At 46.1% G+C, this 16,787-nt stretch overlaps 2 protein-coding genes across 4 annotated transcripts; both read right to left on the bottom strand.

The window, feature by feature from the left end:
• Positions 1-364: 364 nt before the first annotated feature.
• Positions 365-4,637, bottom strand: serpinc1 (serpin peptidase inhibitor, clade C (antithrombin), member 1). Its single transcript, XM_041039613.1, has 8 exons — positions 4,519-4,637; positions 3,003-3,360; positions 2,561-2,776; positions 2,339-2,476; positions 1,863-2,081; positions 1,335-1,509; positions 1,144-1,208; positions 365-562 (listed from the first exon to the last, which is right to left on the bottom strand). The coding sequence occupies exons 2-8, from the start codon at positions 3,357-3,359 to the stop codon at positions 386-388; spliced, it is 1,347 nt and encodes a 448-aa protein (XP_040895547.1). The 5' UTR covers position 3,360; positions 4,519-4,637; the 3' UTR covers positions 365-385.
• A 2,178-nt stretch (positions 4,638-6,815) lies between these two features.
• stil (STIL centriolar assembly protein) lies at positions 6,816-15,080 on the bottom strand. Of its 3 annotated transcripts, XM_041040514.1 has the most exons (17): positions 14,741-15,080; positions 13,986-14,093; positions 13,710-13,825; positions 13,393-13,580; positions 12,211-12,458; positions 12,040-12,123; positions 11,564-11,650; positions 11,252-11,405; positions 11,050-11,153; positions 10,685-10,793; positions 10,055-10,445; positions 9,621-9,760; positions 9,425-9,524; positions 9,063-9,285; positions 8,653-8,740; positions 8,232-8,539; positions 6,816-8,080 (listed from the first exon to the last, which is right to left on the bottom strand). In XM_041040514.1, the coding sequence occupies exons 1-17, from the start codon at positions 14,818-14,820 to the stop codon at positions 7,504-7,506; spliced, it is 3,105 nt and encodes a 1,034-aa protein (XP_040896448.1). In that variant the 5' UTR covers positions 14,821-15,080; the 3' UTR covers positions 6,816-7,503. The 3 variants fall into 3 exon arrangements, with proteins under 3 accessions (XP_040896448.1, XP_040896446.1, XP_040896447.1); XM_041040512.1 differs by having other exon boundaries at positions 9,621-10,445; XM_041040513.1 differs by having other exon boundaries at positions 9,621-10,445; positions 11,050-11,150.
• Positions 15,081-16,787: the final 1,707 nt, after the last annotated feature.

Below are 16,787 nucleotides of genomic sequence, written 5' to 3'. Positions count from 1 at the left end.
CTGACACTGCAGCTGTATTAAAATGTTATTTTTCTGCCTAATTTTATTCCTCTATAGAAATGATATGTATTTACACTCGTGAATTACCTCTTTATATAGCAAGAGTCCAGCCTTCCTGCACTCATCTGAGTGACGTTATTTAGGTCCAATAATCACGTCTCTAAATCCACCAGAACCGAAATCTGAGAGAATAATAACTTCATCTAAACTGCAGAATGTGTAGGTTCTGTCCATGAACAGAGAAGAAGAAAAATATAAAGACATTTTTACATTCTCATACAACACCACAATATTTGTGGGTTGCTAAGAGGATGTTGATTTAGTTTTTCATATTATGATTTTCAGCTGGTCTGACAGCAGCAGCTCGGCGTCTGTAGGACAGTTTTTATTGTGGGCAGGGGTCGGCCACTCGGCCGACGAACAGCAGTGCGTTGATGGTCGACTCTCGGATGAGCAGCAGGAACGGCCGGTCAGCCAGAAACACCTCACGGTTAGGGTTGAAGGAGCGTCCGATTGCCACTACAGCCGTGGCTGCTGCCGCCTCACTGCCCTCCTCATTCACCTGCAAACCAGAAAACTGGTTTATCAGGATCTTGTTCTGTAGTCTGGACTGACTCTGAATCAGACAACAGGTTTACAGACCCTGCAGTCTGAACAGAGTCTGGATCAGGCTGTAAAGCAGCAGTTAGACCTTCAAGTTGGGAAATAAAATGTCCAGAGTCTAACTGGAAGGAGTGGAATGATGCTCCAATCATAGGTTTCCAAGACACTTTAACCTGAGGAACACATGACTGGGACAGAAGCATTCGTTTGTACAGACGTTACAGGCCGTGTTCTGGGTCAGCAGCTCAAAACAAAAACAATCCCTTGAGCTGAGGGGGAGCTGGTTCAGGTTGAGACTAAGACTGCAAGGGGTTAACATGAGACAAGACTTAAAGACCTCGTGTTTCTACGGAGATGAACTGAAATTTCTGATCCTTTTAATTGAAAGTACTAACAGACGTCCAGAGAACGAGCCTGTTAAGTCCACATGTCTTTAAATGTGGTGAGGTTCGAATGTTTGGATTCAGCCTGAACCTTTTCACCTATTCACTACAGAAGCCAATCAGTGAGCAGCTGTCAGTGATGTCAGCAGTATCTTACCTCCAGAAAAGCTTTGTGGTAGGCGTCTGAGATGTAGAGACCATCACTGCCGTCCTCCAACATCCCTAAAACACACAGACACAGACAGGTGACTGACAGGTGAAGGACTGTGCGCTGATATAATCTGGATATAAATCAGCTTGATCTGAATTTGGGGCTGAGAGAAGTGGATACAATTCAGATTGAAGCACCTGGCAGGCTGGCCTTGTCAGAGCTGAACAGGTCGGTCAGTCCCATGGCCTCCAGCTTCTCCTTCAGACTGAAACTGTTCTCTATCCTAAACCGAGGGACGTGGACGGAGACGGTGGTTTCCTTCATCTCACTCAACCAGCTGTTCAGTTTCGTCAGGTCCAGATTCTCCTCCACCTCAACACACAAACAAGAACATTAATATACTCAGAAAATATGTCCACCCGTTCTACGAGGAGTCACTCATAATATCTTCAAGCTTCAATACTGTTGAATAATAGACTGTTTAAGAAGCTTCACCATGTAAACAACAAAGTTGAGACAGTTGCTCTGCGTGTGGTGGAATTGTTCCTGTTTTCTTTGGCAGGATAGAGGACAAAGAAAAGGGAAAACGTGTTGCATATATTCTGTTCCACTGCTACTTGTTAATTAAAAGGCTTTGATTTAAAAAAAAAAAAGACACACTGACAACATCAGGCCTAAAAAATGAAAAGGAAATATCTAAAAACCTGATCAACAATCAGGATTACCTTACTGAGCGTGGTGTCTCTGCTCGGCAGGATGATCACCATGGTGATATCATCTCCACGGTACGGCATCTCCAGCAGCTGTACCTGGTCGTCGGGGAAGTGTCTGTACCTGAACCTGGTCTCCTGGTACATCATGTTAACTGAGCAGCGGTGACTCTCGCTGACGTGGAAGTCTGAGGAGAAGACGTTTTCTTTGTCGAACTTGTTCTTCCACTGACCCTGAAAGGGAGAGACGACAGAATGGAAAATTCAAACCAAAGCTTTATAGTTCACTCTATACAGAAATAAAACAGTGCTAGTCAGTGCTGTGTTATGCATTTGGCCCCAAGTTGTTGATCTGGACTGAAGGTCCAGTACTGGGCGTTCTAGGTACATGTTCTCAGTGGTTATAAAAACTGATAAAGAATGTGATTGGACTGGAGTTGTCCATTTGGTTGAGAGCAAAGGGACCGAGTTGTCTTTTATCAGTCAGGTACCTTGAAGTAGATAGTGTTGACAAGGACCAGGATTGTGTTGGAGTCCAGCGCCCCCTGTGGCAGCGTGTCCTGGATCAGGTTCTCCGTTTTGTTAGAGATCCAGTTGTTGATAATGGACCGGGCCCTCTCTGGATTCTCCTGTAGCACAGAACCAGGGTTATTAGGGTAACCGCTGTCAGATATCTGAGTGTGCACGATTAAGTGTGTTGGATTAGGTGTTACCTTAAAGTTGAGAGGCAGCAGTTTGGCTCCGTACACGGTCTCACTAATGTTCTGATACGTCTCGTTGAAGACCAGGGATTTGTCACCGAACAGTCTGTTAGCAGAGACCAGCTCGGTGGTCTTGTCCTTCTTCCTGTACAGACGACAGTTCAGTTTGGCGAAGAAGAAGTGGACCTGATCTGACGTCTTCTCTTTGATGGTGTCGAACTCAAACACCTGTCGGGTGAGAAAGACACTGGGTTGGGATTTGATGGAAACAGGTGGTGGAGGTTGTAGCAAGTTACAGCTTGAACAGATGATTCTAATTATTGTAAAGATAAACCAAGATTTACTTAAACCTGAGATTAGATTAGACCTGATCGCTTTATGATCGTTATCAAACTGTCTCATTACTCATATGTGATCAGCTGCTGCAGTGTGACTGTTTGGGATTTTCTCTGACCCTCATGATCTGCTGCAGCGTCTGGTTGCAGGCCCCCAGTTTGGTCATGGCAAATGCTGTGGAGACGCTGAGGGGGGACATGAAGATGTTGGACTCAGGGGTCTTAGCGAGGGCCAGCTGTTTGTACAGGGACAGGGCAAAGCGGCTGTTGGCCTTCGACAGCTCCCACACTCGGGGGTTGGTGGACTCGGGGACCGTCTCGGGCTCCGGCGTCGGGCCCTCTGGGTCGGGGCTGCGGTAGATGCAGCGCGGCTCCAGAAGGAGGTCTTTGGGTTTGGCACTGCAGATGTCCAGAGGGACGGCAAGCGAGATGAGTGGCAGGAACGCCAGAACCGACAGCCAATCAGCAGCCCTCATCCTGCAGAGACACATTTATAAATGATGGAGATACAGGAGGCCACTCTCAGTGAAATAAAACTCCATCATCAGCAACGTCTGCAAAGATAAATTCAAAACTGCAACTAACAGCTGCTGCAGTGTGTGTACAAGGTAGAGAACTTTTATGTTGGCAAATAAAATTCATCACCACTAGTACGGTTCCATCCAGATGGAGCTCAGATTAAAACTGAACCTCCAGGAAAAGGTCAAAGTAAAACGTGACAGGTCTGTTTCCCTCCTCTGCTGCTGTAAGAGTCATAGAGACGATGTGAGGAAGGTTCAGTCTCCTCATGTTTCCTCTCTTCATGTTTATGCACTCAGTGTCTCCAGTTAATAACTTACCAAGATGATTTTCTGTTGGTCAACTTATCAATTTACTTTTCAACTCTATATAAATGATCAAATTTGACCTACGATCGGTTTACACTTCAAAACTTTCCCATTTTATGATTTTCTTCCAGAAAACTGTTTTTCTGCTTTCATTTGGACTGAACGCTGGTTTGTAACTCACCTGCACGTACACAATAAAACAAACATACTAACCCACACTGACACACACTGCCGTCATCACAGTGACTCAACAAACCCATAAAAGAGAGTTCGAGCTGCATTTATCAGCAAAATCTGTTACAACACAGAGGTTAATGAACACGAAACATCAAATCCACAACAGACAAAACAAGAATTTAGAGACTCCGCTCTTTTTTTGAGCCAAAATAAAATCTGTGTGAATTCAGCAGATTTTTGACATTTACATTAACCTCAGAAATGAACAGTGCATAAATTAATTCTTTGTTAAACATAAATGATCCCTGACAAAAAAAAAAATCCCTTAATATAACATGCTCACTGCATTGTGACAAATCTGGATCAATTGAAAACAAAAGGCTGATTTTACTTACCTGAGTGTGTAAGTTCGCAGATTAACTTATAAATGATTATGTTTTCAAATATTTGTATATTTTATCATGAAAGAGAAAACGGGAAAAAATGAGTGAAGAGCCGACAAAGAAAAAAAATATAAAAAACAAGGATTGTGAGTTTTTCTAACTCAAAGTCTCCAAGAACCTGAGGAATAAACCGTCTGTTACAGACAGAAAAGATCTGAATAATGACAGGATTAAAGAATGAATCTTACCTGAGCAGGTAGACAGCCGTGCGTGTTCAGACAGAGGCAGAGTTATGTTTCTGGAGCTGAACTCAGGTCAGTGTCCTACAGAGCACTGAGACATCAGGTTAACCTTTGAAACATTGATCGTCTGTTAGTCAACAGTCAGTTTCATACCAGGAAACATGTGGACACAAACACCACGATGACAAACTCACCTCCAGGCTGATCGCTGATCAATAACTGTTAGAGCTGCAGGACGGACGTCTGACCAGCAGGGGACAGGAGGCGTCACCACACAGCAGAAACAGTTCTGCTCAGAGGATCAGAGGTGAGAGCCTCAGACCCTCAAACCCAGGTCCACGTGTGTGGTATTGGTTTGGTTATTTCATTGAAAATGTGCAGCACTCTGTGTTAAAACCTCATTTTAAGACCTGGATCCTTGTGTTGTGTTCATGTAGTGTTTACAGAGTTAAAGGTTCCCCGTGGAGGTTTCAGCACCTTGGTTGTGCTCTGTCACACCTGTCATCTTGTCTCTTAAGAACTGGTCTGTTACCTTCTGTGGATTCTATTTGTCATTTTGGACCTGAGACCTGATGCATGGTTTTCTGCCTTGTGGCCCGTTTCCTGATGTACAGTGGGTACAGAAAGTTTTCAGACCCCCTTAAATATTTCACTCTTTGTTAAATTGCAGCCATTTGCTAAAATTATTTAAGTTCATTTCTTTTCCTCATTAATGTACACACAGCTCCCCATATTGACAGAGAAACACGAAATTGTGGAAATTTTTGCAGATTTATTAAAAAAGAAAAACTGAAATATCACACAGCCATAAGTATTCAGACCCTTTGCTGTGACCCTCATATATTTAACTCGGGTGCTGTACATTTCTTCTGATCATCCTTGAGAGTCATTGGAGTCCAGCTGTGTTTGATTATACTGATTGGACCTGATTAGGAAGGCCACACACCTGTCTGTATGAGACCTTACAGCTCACAGTGCATGTCAGAGCAACTGCCTGAAGAGCTCAGAGACAGAATTGTGGCAGAGCACAGATCTGGCCAAGGTTACAAAAAAATTTCAGCTGCGCTTAAGGTTCCTAAGAGCACAGTGGCCTCCATAATCCACCGACCAGAACCCTTCTTAGAGCTGGCCGTCCGGCCAAACTGAGCAATCGGGGGAGAAGAGCCTTGGTCAGAGAGGTGAAGAAGAACCCAAAGATCACTGTGACTGAGCTCCAGAGATGCAGTTGGGAGATGGGAGAAAGTTCTAGAAAGTCAACCATCACTGCAGCCTTCCACCAGTCGGGGCTTTATGGCAGAGTGGCCCGACAGAAGCCTCTCCTCAGTGCAAGACACATGAAAGCCTGCATGGAGTTTGCTAAAAAACACCTGAAGGACTCCAAGATGGTGCGAAATAAGATTCTCTGGTCTGATGAGACCAAGATAGAACTTTTTGGCCTTAATTCTAAGCGGTATGTGTGGAGAAAACCGGGCACTGCTCATCACCTGTCCAATACAGTCCCAACAGTGAAGCATGGTGGTGGCAGCATCATGCTGTGGGGGTGGTTTTCAGCTGCAGGGACAGGACGACTGGCTGCAATCGAAGGAAAGATGAATGTGGCCAAATACAGGGATATCCTGGAGGAAACCCTTCTCCAGAGTGCTCAGGACCTCAGACTGGACCGAAGGTTCACCTTCCAACAAGACAATGACCCTAATCACACAGCTAAAATAACGAAGCAGTGGCTTCAGGACAACTCTGACTGTTCTTGAATGGCCCAGCCAGAGCCCTGACTTAAACCCAATTGAGCATCTCTGGAGAGACCTGAAAATGGCTGTCCACCACATTCACCATCCAACCTGACAGAACTTCTTATATCATTCCCAAAGACTCATGGCTGTATTAGCTCAAAAGGGAGCTTCTACTAAATACTGAGCAAAGGGTCTGAATACTTATGGCCGTGTGATATTTCAGTTTTTCTTTTTTAATAAATCTGCAAACATTTCTCTGTCAATTTGGGGTGCTGTGTGTACATTAATGAGGGAAAAAATGAACTTAAATAATTTTAGCAAATGGCTGCAATATAACAAAGAGTGGAAAAATTTAAGGGGGTCTGAATACTTTCTCTACCCACTGTAGCTGTCACCCCAAAGTGTCGCTCCTCCATCACTGATCTTTTTCAAAGAAAACAGATTGGGAACAAGCTTATTTCCCAAAATGTTGAACTATTTCCTTTAAAGCTTTTGCGGCTGAAGCCTCTGGCGTGTCGTGTCATGTTTTACAGAAATACAAACTCAGCCACTAAAAGAATGAGACATTTTTATTTGAGGAATCGTTAACATAAAGATCTGTGCAAAACACATTTTGACATAAAAATAAGTGACAAAATCAGAAACACACATTTCATGAACACACACACACGTCTGACATAGTGAGTGAAAGCAGACAAACAGGTGGCAGATTTCCAGTAAAACCAGTCTGACCATGAAAACCAGGGCCTGAGACACACCAGCACAGTGTTTCCACCAGATTCCATTTAGAAGAAGTGAGTTTTTAAACTCTTTAAGCCTTTCTCAGACATTGTGGGTCTGATCCAACTTTGGTTTCTGGTTTTATAGTTTTTGCAGTTTGGGTCCAGGATGTAATGTCACTGAAGTTGCCTGACTCGACTGATGATGGTAGATTGCCAGTAAAATCAATATGACCATGAGTATTCAGACACACCAGACTTCATTTAAAATGTAAACAGTTTTTACAATGTTCTAGCAGGACTTCGACATCTGAGTCTGAGCAGCAGCTGGTTTTCAGTTTTGGGTTTTAGCAGCTGTCAGAACAGTTTGGACAGATGTTTCACACCAAGTCCTCCAGCTGACTGAAGATGGCAGATCCAGTAAAACCACTGAGTCAGACCAGCAGAGTGATTCCATACCAAGCACCTCAGAGACACCAGACTCCATTTAAAAGATGACAGTTTCTTGCCCATCTGACTGCTGGATTTCTGGTGTCTTGGTGTCAGAAGAGTTTGGGCAGCTGTCTCAGGCGGCTCAGATCCAGGATGTTTCCCACTGATTCCTCTGTCTGGCGGCTCCTCGCCCTCACTAAAGATGGTCGGCCGCTGGAACAGTTCTCCTTGACAGCGGTGTTCGGTTTGTTTTTTCCAGCTAACATCTGCATCTTTGGCCGGAGGTCTCTGATCAGCTGACTCTGTGGGAGGAGCTTCGTGTTCAGAGCTCCGGTCAGTGGCTGGAGAGTCAATGCGTCCTGGACTCCGGCCTCCCCCCGTTCCTCTTCATCCTCGCCGTCCTCCTCCTCCTCCTCGATCAGGCCGTACCTCCTCATGTACTTCCTGGTGGCCAGAGACATGTTGCTAGGCGACAGCAGGGAGTCACCAGAGGAGACGGGGCCTGGGCGGGGGGCGTGACTTCCCACAGACAACCGGCTGAGCTGAGAGTCGCTGAGGTAACGCAGGGCTATGGCATTGGCCTCCAGACTCAGATCCACGCTGCCGCCAGGGAACAGAGAGCTGACGCTCGGATCAGACACGCTCAGTCTGGACACGACCGCTGCTGGGTTGATGCTCGCCAGAGTGCTGAATAACACACACACACACAAACAAACACCGGATACCTGATTTCAATCTCGAAGAGGATCAGAGCAAATAAAAAGCAGCCCAAGAAGCTGCAGACCCAGTTTTCTCTGTGTTCAGATAAACCTTCCGTGTGCTCAGGTGAGGTGTTTACCTGGCGCTCTCCACAGTTCTGACTCGGTTTCTGTCGGACTCTGTCAGATCTTCGTCATCCACGTCGACTCCAAGCTGTTGTAGCTGCCGCAGAGTGGCACTGACCACTGGGTCTCCTCCTGGACTCTGCTGCTGCTTCCTCCTGGATGAAGAAGAGGAGGAGGAGGAGGAGGAGGAGGAGGGGGACTGGAAGGACTGGGCGTGGTCAGAAATCACAGACAGACTCTTCCTCCTGGACTCCTGCTCCTCCTCCTCCTCCTCCACGTCTGGTCTGCTCTCTGACTCCTGAAGACGACTGGTCAGCTGTGTCTGAGGATACAGAGACAGGAAGGAGTCATCATCAGGTCGAAATATTAATGATATTAATATTAATGATCACATTATCTGACCCTGACCCCCCCGGGCAGAGGGCACTGTGTTACCATGAGGTTTTGATAGAAGCTCTGGTCATCTGCAGGTCGGTACATGCTCAGACTCTCTCCCAGGACTGGACTCTGCAGACCTCTGATGCTGAACAAAACACAGAGGATCAAAGTTTCAGTTTGAGTCAAGAGTCTGAAAAGGTTCAGACTCAGCAAGCACAACAAAACAGCCATTTCACTCCTTCTCAACCATGAAGCAGGGTCATGAAACGATCGGCTCTGACTGTGGGCTTCATCATCACCACACCTTCTTTTACCAGTGTAAAAGATTAGTTCTGCTCTGACGAGAGGTCAAATGTCCAGTTGCCCTCGATTCAACTCTGAAAACCATGAGAACTGAGAATCTTCACAGACATGGGACTTTATTGACCCCTGAGGGAAAGTTTACCTGTCAAATGTCACTGTCTCACCTGTGCTGACCAGAGGGGGAGCAGGGATCTACATGATGACTGGAGTCACCGTCCTCCGCCCCACCCACAGGCCTGCTGATGGTCAGGTCACGTGAGGAGGAGGGGCTGGGGTTGGAGGAGGAAGATTTGGAGGAGGAGGGAGGGTTGGGAGAGGAGGGGGGAGGAGCTTGTACCTCCAAGTGAGGGAGATGCTGGACAGGATCCCCCCAGAACAGACTGGCACCTGAAAACACCAGAGTGTGGGACAACATAGTGAGATGTTCCTGCAGCACCTGATCTGTGACATGCTGACATGCTTTCACCTGGAGGGCTGCAGGTAACTGTTTACCAGGTCAAACATCTGTCCTGACAGTGAGTCTCACCTGTCCCCACAGCAATGCTGGCTGTGGTCCTGGGTGTCTGAGTGTCCACCTGGTGACTGGAGGACTGAAGCTTTCCCTGAGCCTCCAGCAGCATCTGGACCTACAGATATTTAGAAACAGCCAGTTCACTGAAGAGGTAAAGAAGAGGTAAAGAAATGAGTGATGGATGCGGGGTTATTGCTCAGTATGTTCTTACCTGAGCCTGCAGGAGGCGCAGCTGTCGGTCCTGATGGAGGAGGAGCTGGTAGGTGTCAGACGTTACAACTCCCCCCACCTGATCACAGCACTGATTCACACAGGAGGGACGGGGGAGCCAGGGGGAAGACACAGGGTCTGCTGGGTAGGAGGGGTGAGGAGAGGGTGAGTCCCCACAATGTGGGACAAGAGGAGGATGGCTGCAGGGACGGGTAGGAGGAGGGGGGAGGAGGGGGGAGGGAGGAGGAGGAGGAGCAAAGACATGAGTGGAGGGAGGGGAAGTGTGGTGCTGGGTGGAAAGAAGAGAAGAAAGGTTATGGGAGGGAAGAGGAGCAGGGTGAAGGGAAGGTGGAGGAGCAGAGTGGCTGAAAGACGGAGGAATAGCTTGGCAGGGGGAGGGAGGAGGAGGAGAGTGATGGGAGGATGGGGGAGTACCTTGATTGGAAGATGGAGGAAGAGAAGGAGTAGCTGGAAGGTTTCTGGAAGGGGGAGGAGAAGTGTGGTGATGTGAGGGAGGAGCAGGGAGGACTCCAGGGGAAGAGAATATGGAGGTACAGGTGTAAGTGTGGGTGGAGCAGCAGGAGCAGGGCTGCTGCGGGTTGGAGTTGGGGGTGCTGTGTAAGTGAGGAGGAGGAGCGGGTCTGGGAGCTGAGGAGGAGGCAGGAGTGGAGGAGGTGTTTCCTGCTGGAGGAGCAGACTTCCTGTCTGCAGAAGGTGGAGGCAGCCTGTGGGCGGAGCCAGGGTCCTGTCGACTGTTGTGATTGGAGGTGAAGCTGCTGTCAATCAGCAGAGAAAGTTCAGGAACAGACGGCTGAACTCTGCGAGTCTGAAACAACAAACAGCAGCAAACATGAGACTTTTCAGACCGTATGGACCCAGACTGTCCAAAGAATGATTTATTTTAATCAAACTACACATTTACTAACATTTATAAAAAAGGCAAACTAACGTTACATTAAGGTTACTTTCAGTCAGATGTCTTTCATACTTACAAATAAAAATCTTCCAGTATAAACAAATAAAATACCAAGGTGATAGAAATAACTACCGTGATCTGTGACTGACCTGCTGAGCAGGGAGGTGAGGACTCGGGGACGGTCGTGGAGAAAGGTCTTCATCCTCAACTCCAGAGTCCTGATCACTGATGGAGAGACCAGCAGCTGGCGGGGCGGCACTGAGGTCAGAGAGGACAGTTTCATATATGACCAGGATGGACAAAAAAAAACACACACACTGGAGACTCCAACACATCTTCCCATGAGTGATCTGTAACAGCTGACGGTAAAGATATTCTCCTCAGAAGAGATTTACTGCAGGGCTGCAACTAATCACTGTCTCCACCGATTCATTCATAACTTCTGCTTTTAAACTGGTTAAGAGATTAAAGAGGATCTCAGTAAATATGGGGCTGTGCCTTTAAAACCTGGTACCTGTTAAAGGAGCTCTGAGCCTCTCTGAAGATCTCCATCTGCCTGCTGTGATCCTCTGAACCCAGCTCACACCGCAGAGTCCGGCCATCCACCGACGCCCCCTGCTGACCACACAGCTCATCATCAGTCCACGCTGGTCAGGAAAACTTAGGTCCTTCATTAATAAGGTCTGTGATATCCCTGTACAGTCAGGTGTTGTTACCTGGTACAGTGTGACAGACTGGAAGGCAGTCAGCAGTTCACAGTCCAGCTGTAGTCCTGGTCCCGGTCTGGGTGCTCGACACTGGAAGAACTGAGGAGCTCTGTGAGTTGACGTGAAGAGGAGGAGGAGGAAGCAGCCGCTCTCTGACAGAACTCTGAAACACAGCAGAGACGCTCGGTGAGACTCTTCAGCCATGAACATGTTGCAGTGATTAGCAAACGAGCGGAGTCAGAAACAACCCGTTAAACATTTCCTGCTTTTTAACCAACTACACGAAGCAGACCTCTGCCTGCAGACGTGTCTGTCCCTCACCTGTCCTGGAGGCTGGAGCTGAACAGGAACCTCAGACACCAGGCCAACACCTGGGGGTTGTAGATGTGTGTGACTCCACTCAGCCAGCTGTCACAGGTGGTACAGTCAACAAACAAACAAACAGTGAAGAACAAGACACCGCAGCAGGAGAGCTACAAAAACAATGACAAGAATATGTGACTGAGGCTTGATGCAGACTCTGCCCCTGCTTCCAGTCTTCAGACAGATGAGGATGATTTATCCAACAATGAGCTACTGCTTTAAGACCAGGATCTCAAACAAAGGTGGACAAAACTTCAGGTCACACTGTGGTTTTACTTTTACAGACCATGTCATTCTAACAAAGAGTGTGTTATTCATTTCATGTATTTAAATTAGTGCAGCTGTAACAACACAAAGGTGCTGTGTTCATCAGGGGCAGAAACACCATCAACACATCTCTGTTAGGCAAACAGCTGTTTGTCAGTGTGACTTACAGTCCGACCAGCGGCAGGTTGGAGGCTTTAGGATCAGACTCCAGCAGCAGGAGGAGTTTCCTGGTCTGATCCATGGTCAGAAACCTGGAAACACAAACACATCAGATACAATAAAAACAGGCTCCAACAGAAGAAGCGTGACTCGTGGTGGTGAAGGTCACGTGATCCCACCCTCTTTGTCGGCTGGCGGTGTGTTGCAGTGGTCGGTCGATGCTGATCAGACTCCTCAGCAGAGCGGTGGGGATGACGGGAACGGCTCGGACTGGCTGAACATCCACGCTGGCGGACGGACAGACGGCCGACCAGCTCAGATCGAACACCATAGCATCAGACTGCTGACAGCAGATCACGTGACCTCTGACCTTAAACAGCTGAGACAGATCCAGAGACTGTCTGCTGCTCACAAACCGCTGCAACACCTGACACACAGACAGACCAGGAGAGATTTATACCAGAAGACCGCTGCTCTCAACTCACGTCCGTTTATTTACAAGCACAATTAAAACAGGAGCTGACAAAGTCATGTGCAACATTAAAAGAACTAGATAAGTCAAATCTAAAATGAAGCACACAAGAACACAGATAAAGAGGAAGAGGAAGACAGAGGTCTCTGCCACCTTGGCTTGTGGGAAATTACAAATTATAATAAAGTAATTTTCATTATGCTCTGAGATTTTATAGACAAAAAAGTTAAATAAATAATCAGACTGATTGATAGTGAAAATAAGAATAAAATACACTGTCAAACACACATGAGAAAAACCAGCTGTTGCTGACATAAATGAAATGTTGCCATGACAACAGAGGGGGCTGGACATCAGCAGGTCATTACTCCCCTAGGACAATCAAATGGTTAGATTTAGCTTCCTTTAGTTGATTGCTGAAAAGCAGCAGATTTTCAACGTCCTTCATGTTGTCTTCACTCTCAACAGTCTCGTCCGGCATCACAGCTATACATCCATCTTTAGGAGCCAAACCTCGTTATATGGTCCTTTAGGGTTCATTTAAAACCTCAAACAAAGTAAGTAAAGTGTCAGCGGAGCTTGTTTGACTGATCACAGCTGATGGAAGCAGAGAATCAGGAAAACAAAGAACAAAACAGCAGGAAATTTCAGAAGACATCAAGTCCAGCTGGGCTCACTACCTCTGACAGGATGAAAACACTGATGACCAGGAGTTATGATAACAAAACAACCTCAGGCTAAAGGTACAAACACTGAAAAATAATGTTGGTGTCAGTCCTAACTTGACGGTTTTGTTCTGAGAGCAATTCACAAAGCATCTTTGCTCTAAATGCAAGTCCCCAGCTGCAGCTGAGCTGCTGAGCCGCTGAGCTGCAGGTGCCAAACTTACTTTGAAGCAATGATGGAGCTCAGCCTCTGATTGGTCGACAGTGTCAGGTGTTGTCTCAGTCTGAGTGGAGAACAGACAGGGAACCAGGACGTCTCCGGGAAGCTGAGCAGAAGGAACCCTGTCTGATGATCCGGCCTGGTCCCGACCCGGGTCGAACCGGTCCAGAGTCACCGTGACCCCTTCCTCATCTGGACCACAGCAGCACCCAGAAACCAGAGAACAGAAATGAATTAGATTGAACAGAGATTAAAGTCTGTGAGGATGGACTCGACTCTGGACCAATCAGAACTCAGGATGAGATGCAGGTGAACTCTGACCTGAGTCCACAGACACTGATCCCAGGAAGAAACAGTGGAGGTGGGACTTGTTGCTGTGACGGACATGACGCTGAGCCAAACGCAGAGCTTTCTCCAAGAGCACCACCCGAGGCTTCCTGCAGACACACACACATGATGAGTCGGTGCCCCCACCACCTTCCAATGTGGACATTTGGATCAAACATAAACACTTTGGATTTCAGAAATGATCAGACAACACCTCATATGACCTAGAATAAGCAGGCCTTAGTGGTCTGCTGGTGTGCGCGTGTTTACCTGTGTGAGCAGAGCTGGAGGCGGAGCTTCTCTCCTGCTGGACTGCCGTCCCATAGAGCTGATCTGGATTTGGGGAAACTCAGCGGAGTGAGAGAGTTTGTAGAAGTCCTGTAGAATAACAACAGAAAAGATGACGTGGTAATAACTTGACAACTCTTACTTCAGGCGAAATGTACTTTATTTTTAATATTTAACAGATAATTTCTTGATCAACTCATTATTAACTTGATCTATAAAGTGTAAACCTGCCCATAATACTTTCCTAAAGCCAACATCTGAATCTCTGCTCATCATTTGCAGGCTGTGGTCTGTGTTGCTGTTGAAGTGCATTGCGTTATGTTAACTATTATTCTGCCCTCCCCCATTCAAATCAGTGAGGGTAGGGTAGGCTAAACAGACACATCTGTGTGTATCATGCAGCAGCACAAACTGCAGCCTCCAACATGACACTCCTGCTGAATAAGGGGCTCTTCAAAACCATTTTAACACAGACTGATCACAGGGCTGTGGATCAGATTCACTTGGTTTTAGAAGCTGTCCCTAATAAACTGCCAGCTGAGTCGATATGTGTGTACAGCATGAACACAAGTGTGCAGTACATGCACATATATGTAAATTTTAGAATACAGGTACGCTAAACAAACAAAGAAGGGAAAACTGAGAAAAAAAAAGATTTAGAGTTTAAATATAACCTGTATAATGTGGACATATTCTTACTCTGACCAAAATCAGAGGTAATCCATCAGCAGACTCACCTTCCTCTCACATTGTCCGGGGTAAACACCTCGTCAAATACACCGGACGGCAAAGCCTGAAGGTTCACCGGACAGCTCATCCCCGCTGTGCCCGACTGTGCGCAGCTGTGGTCGGTCACTTTACCTGAAAACAACCGCTGACGTTAGTTAGCCACGTTAGCTTCCTGCTCGAGCTGCATCAGATGCGTCTGTTAGCTTCGTTAGCTTCACAAACCCAACCAAGGTAGTGTCTCCTGGACACTACCTGAACGTTTAGTGAAGTCACGGACTGTCTGGCGTTTCTACTTTTCTACGATCGTACTTGATCGGCGTTAATTTTTTTCATTTGGTAAACTTGACCTGAGACAATTCGCAGTTTAATTATGGCGCTGTTTCCACACTCCACTGGCGGGGCAACTCATCCAGCCAATAGGAAGCTTCGTTTCAGCGATTCTGACCAATGGCGTGCCACTCCCGTTCCGGTCCTTTCTTCTTCTTGTGTTGATGGCGGCAGAATAAATGGACCAAAGCTCGACGGCGCCCCCACAGGACAGGGAGGAAACGGGCGGTTTAAAGGACCAGACCGTAGTTTTCGATGAGTGGCAGTGAATCTTCAACTTCACCAGAGAGCAGAGTGAGCAGATAAACAAGAACATATAACGTGAAAATAGACGACACAATAAAAAGTGAAAACGTAAGCAGAAAGTAGACAGAATGGCATTGTATAGTGTGATTACTGGTGATGGAGTTTTGTTTCTATTCATCTATTTATGCTGAAAAAAGATTTGAAGCTTTGATGCTTTGAATTCAGTAGCTCGGGGACGCCTGCTGTTTGTTTGAATGTACCTTATCAGAGCTGTCCGAGTGTGATGAGACTGGAGAACAATATTCATTCAATTCAAATCAATTCAATTCAATTCAATTCAATTCAATTCAATTCAATTTATTAATAAATTTATTTATGAATGTGTCTCACTGGTGTTTCTCAGATCCTGTCACACTGGTTAACTGTCTTTGTGAAGCAGCAGAGAAGTGTGAAGTTCAGAACTAATTCAGAGCTCTGACATTCAGCCAAACTTTAAAGTGGGAGAATTTTGAGGTGAAAAACAAGACATCAGAAAGCTGAGAAAGAAGAGAAGACTTTTTATGTGTGTGTGTGTGTGTGTGTGTGTGTGTGTGTGCTTGTGTGTGTTGAATTATTCATGTGTGAACAGCTGGATCATCTTTCAACACACAAAGTAATTTCCTGAAAAGCAACACATGGAGGAATTATTTATCAGCCTGTTACATGACACTGAGTCCTGCAGAGACACAAACCAGCAATTTGCGTGCAGCTCACACTGAGCACACTGTCTACTGTACGCCTCCACTATACCTGTCCACTGTACCTGTACCTGTCCACTGTACCTGTGCACAGTCAGAGGTTCAGTCCCCAGCAGCAGTGTCAGCTGGAGTTTTGGTGAAATCAAAGAACACACAGGACAGCTTCGATCCAGCATAAAGTGAAGCACAGCCCTGCTGTTTCTCCTCTGCCTCAGTGCAAAAACACTGACAGGAAACATTCAGAGAAAAGAACAAACAACTGACGTTTGTGAGAATAAGTGAAAGGACACTTATTAACTTACTTATTGACAGATTTACTAATTTGTTTGATTTTTGTTAGTGTTCTTAGTTTTTACATATCTTTAATTCTTTCATGAACTAAAGCGTGGGATTCTTTTATTGTTGATTTTGATGTTGTTGTACAGTTATTTACTGCTTTATTTACCTGCAGCTGTTTAATTGAGTTAACAACCAAAAACATACACATGGTGGATGTTTAAGAAGTTTACAAAGCTGATTCTCACATATTTAGACTCAATATCTTCACATCTGTTTCCTGTAAAGCTAAAATAACCATAAAACTGAAGGGTGCTGTACAAACCTGCCCTGCCCTGAAGAATGTGTTCATTGTGGAAAACTGGGTATTTCTAAAATCCTGCCCGAAACCCTGATTGTTTTTTTCTTTTTTTCCTTTTAAGTCTGGAAAGCACTTATGCATCTTGCTTGAATGGTTTTCAGTAAATAT

This window comes from Toxotes jaculatrix, chromosome 6 (genome assembly GCF_017976425.1).
Source record: "Toxotes jaculatrix isolate fToxJac2 chromosome 6, fToxJac2.pri, whole genome shotgun sequence".
NCBI lineage: Eukaryota > Metazoa > Chordata > Actinopteri > Toxotidae > Toxotes > Toxotes jaculatrix.
The sequence above is the reverse complement of the archived record's forward strand: the minus strand, read 5'-3'. Positions and strand labels throughout refer to the sequence as shown.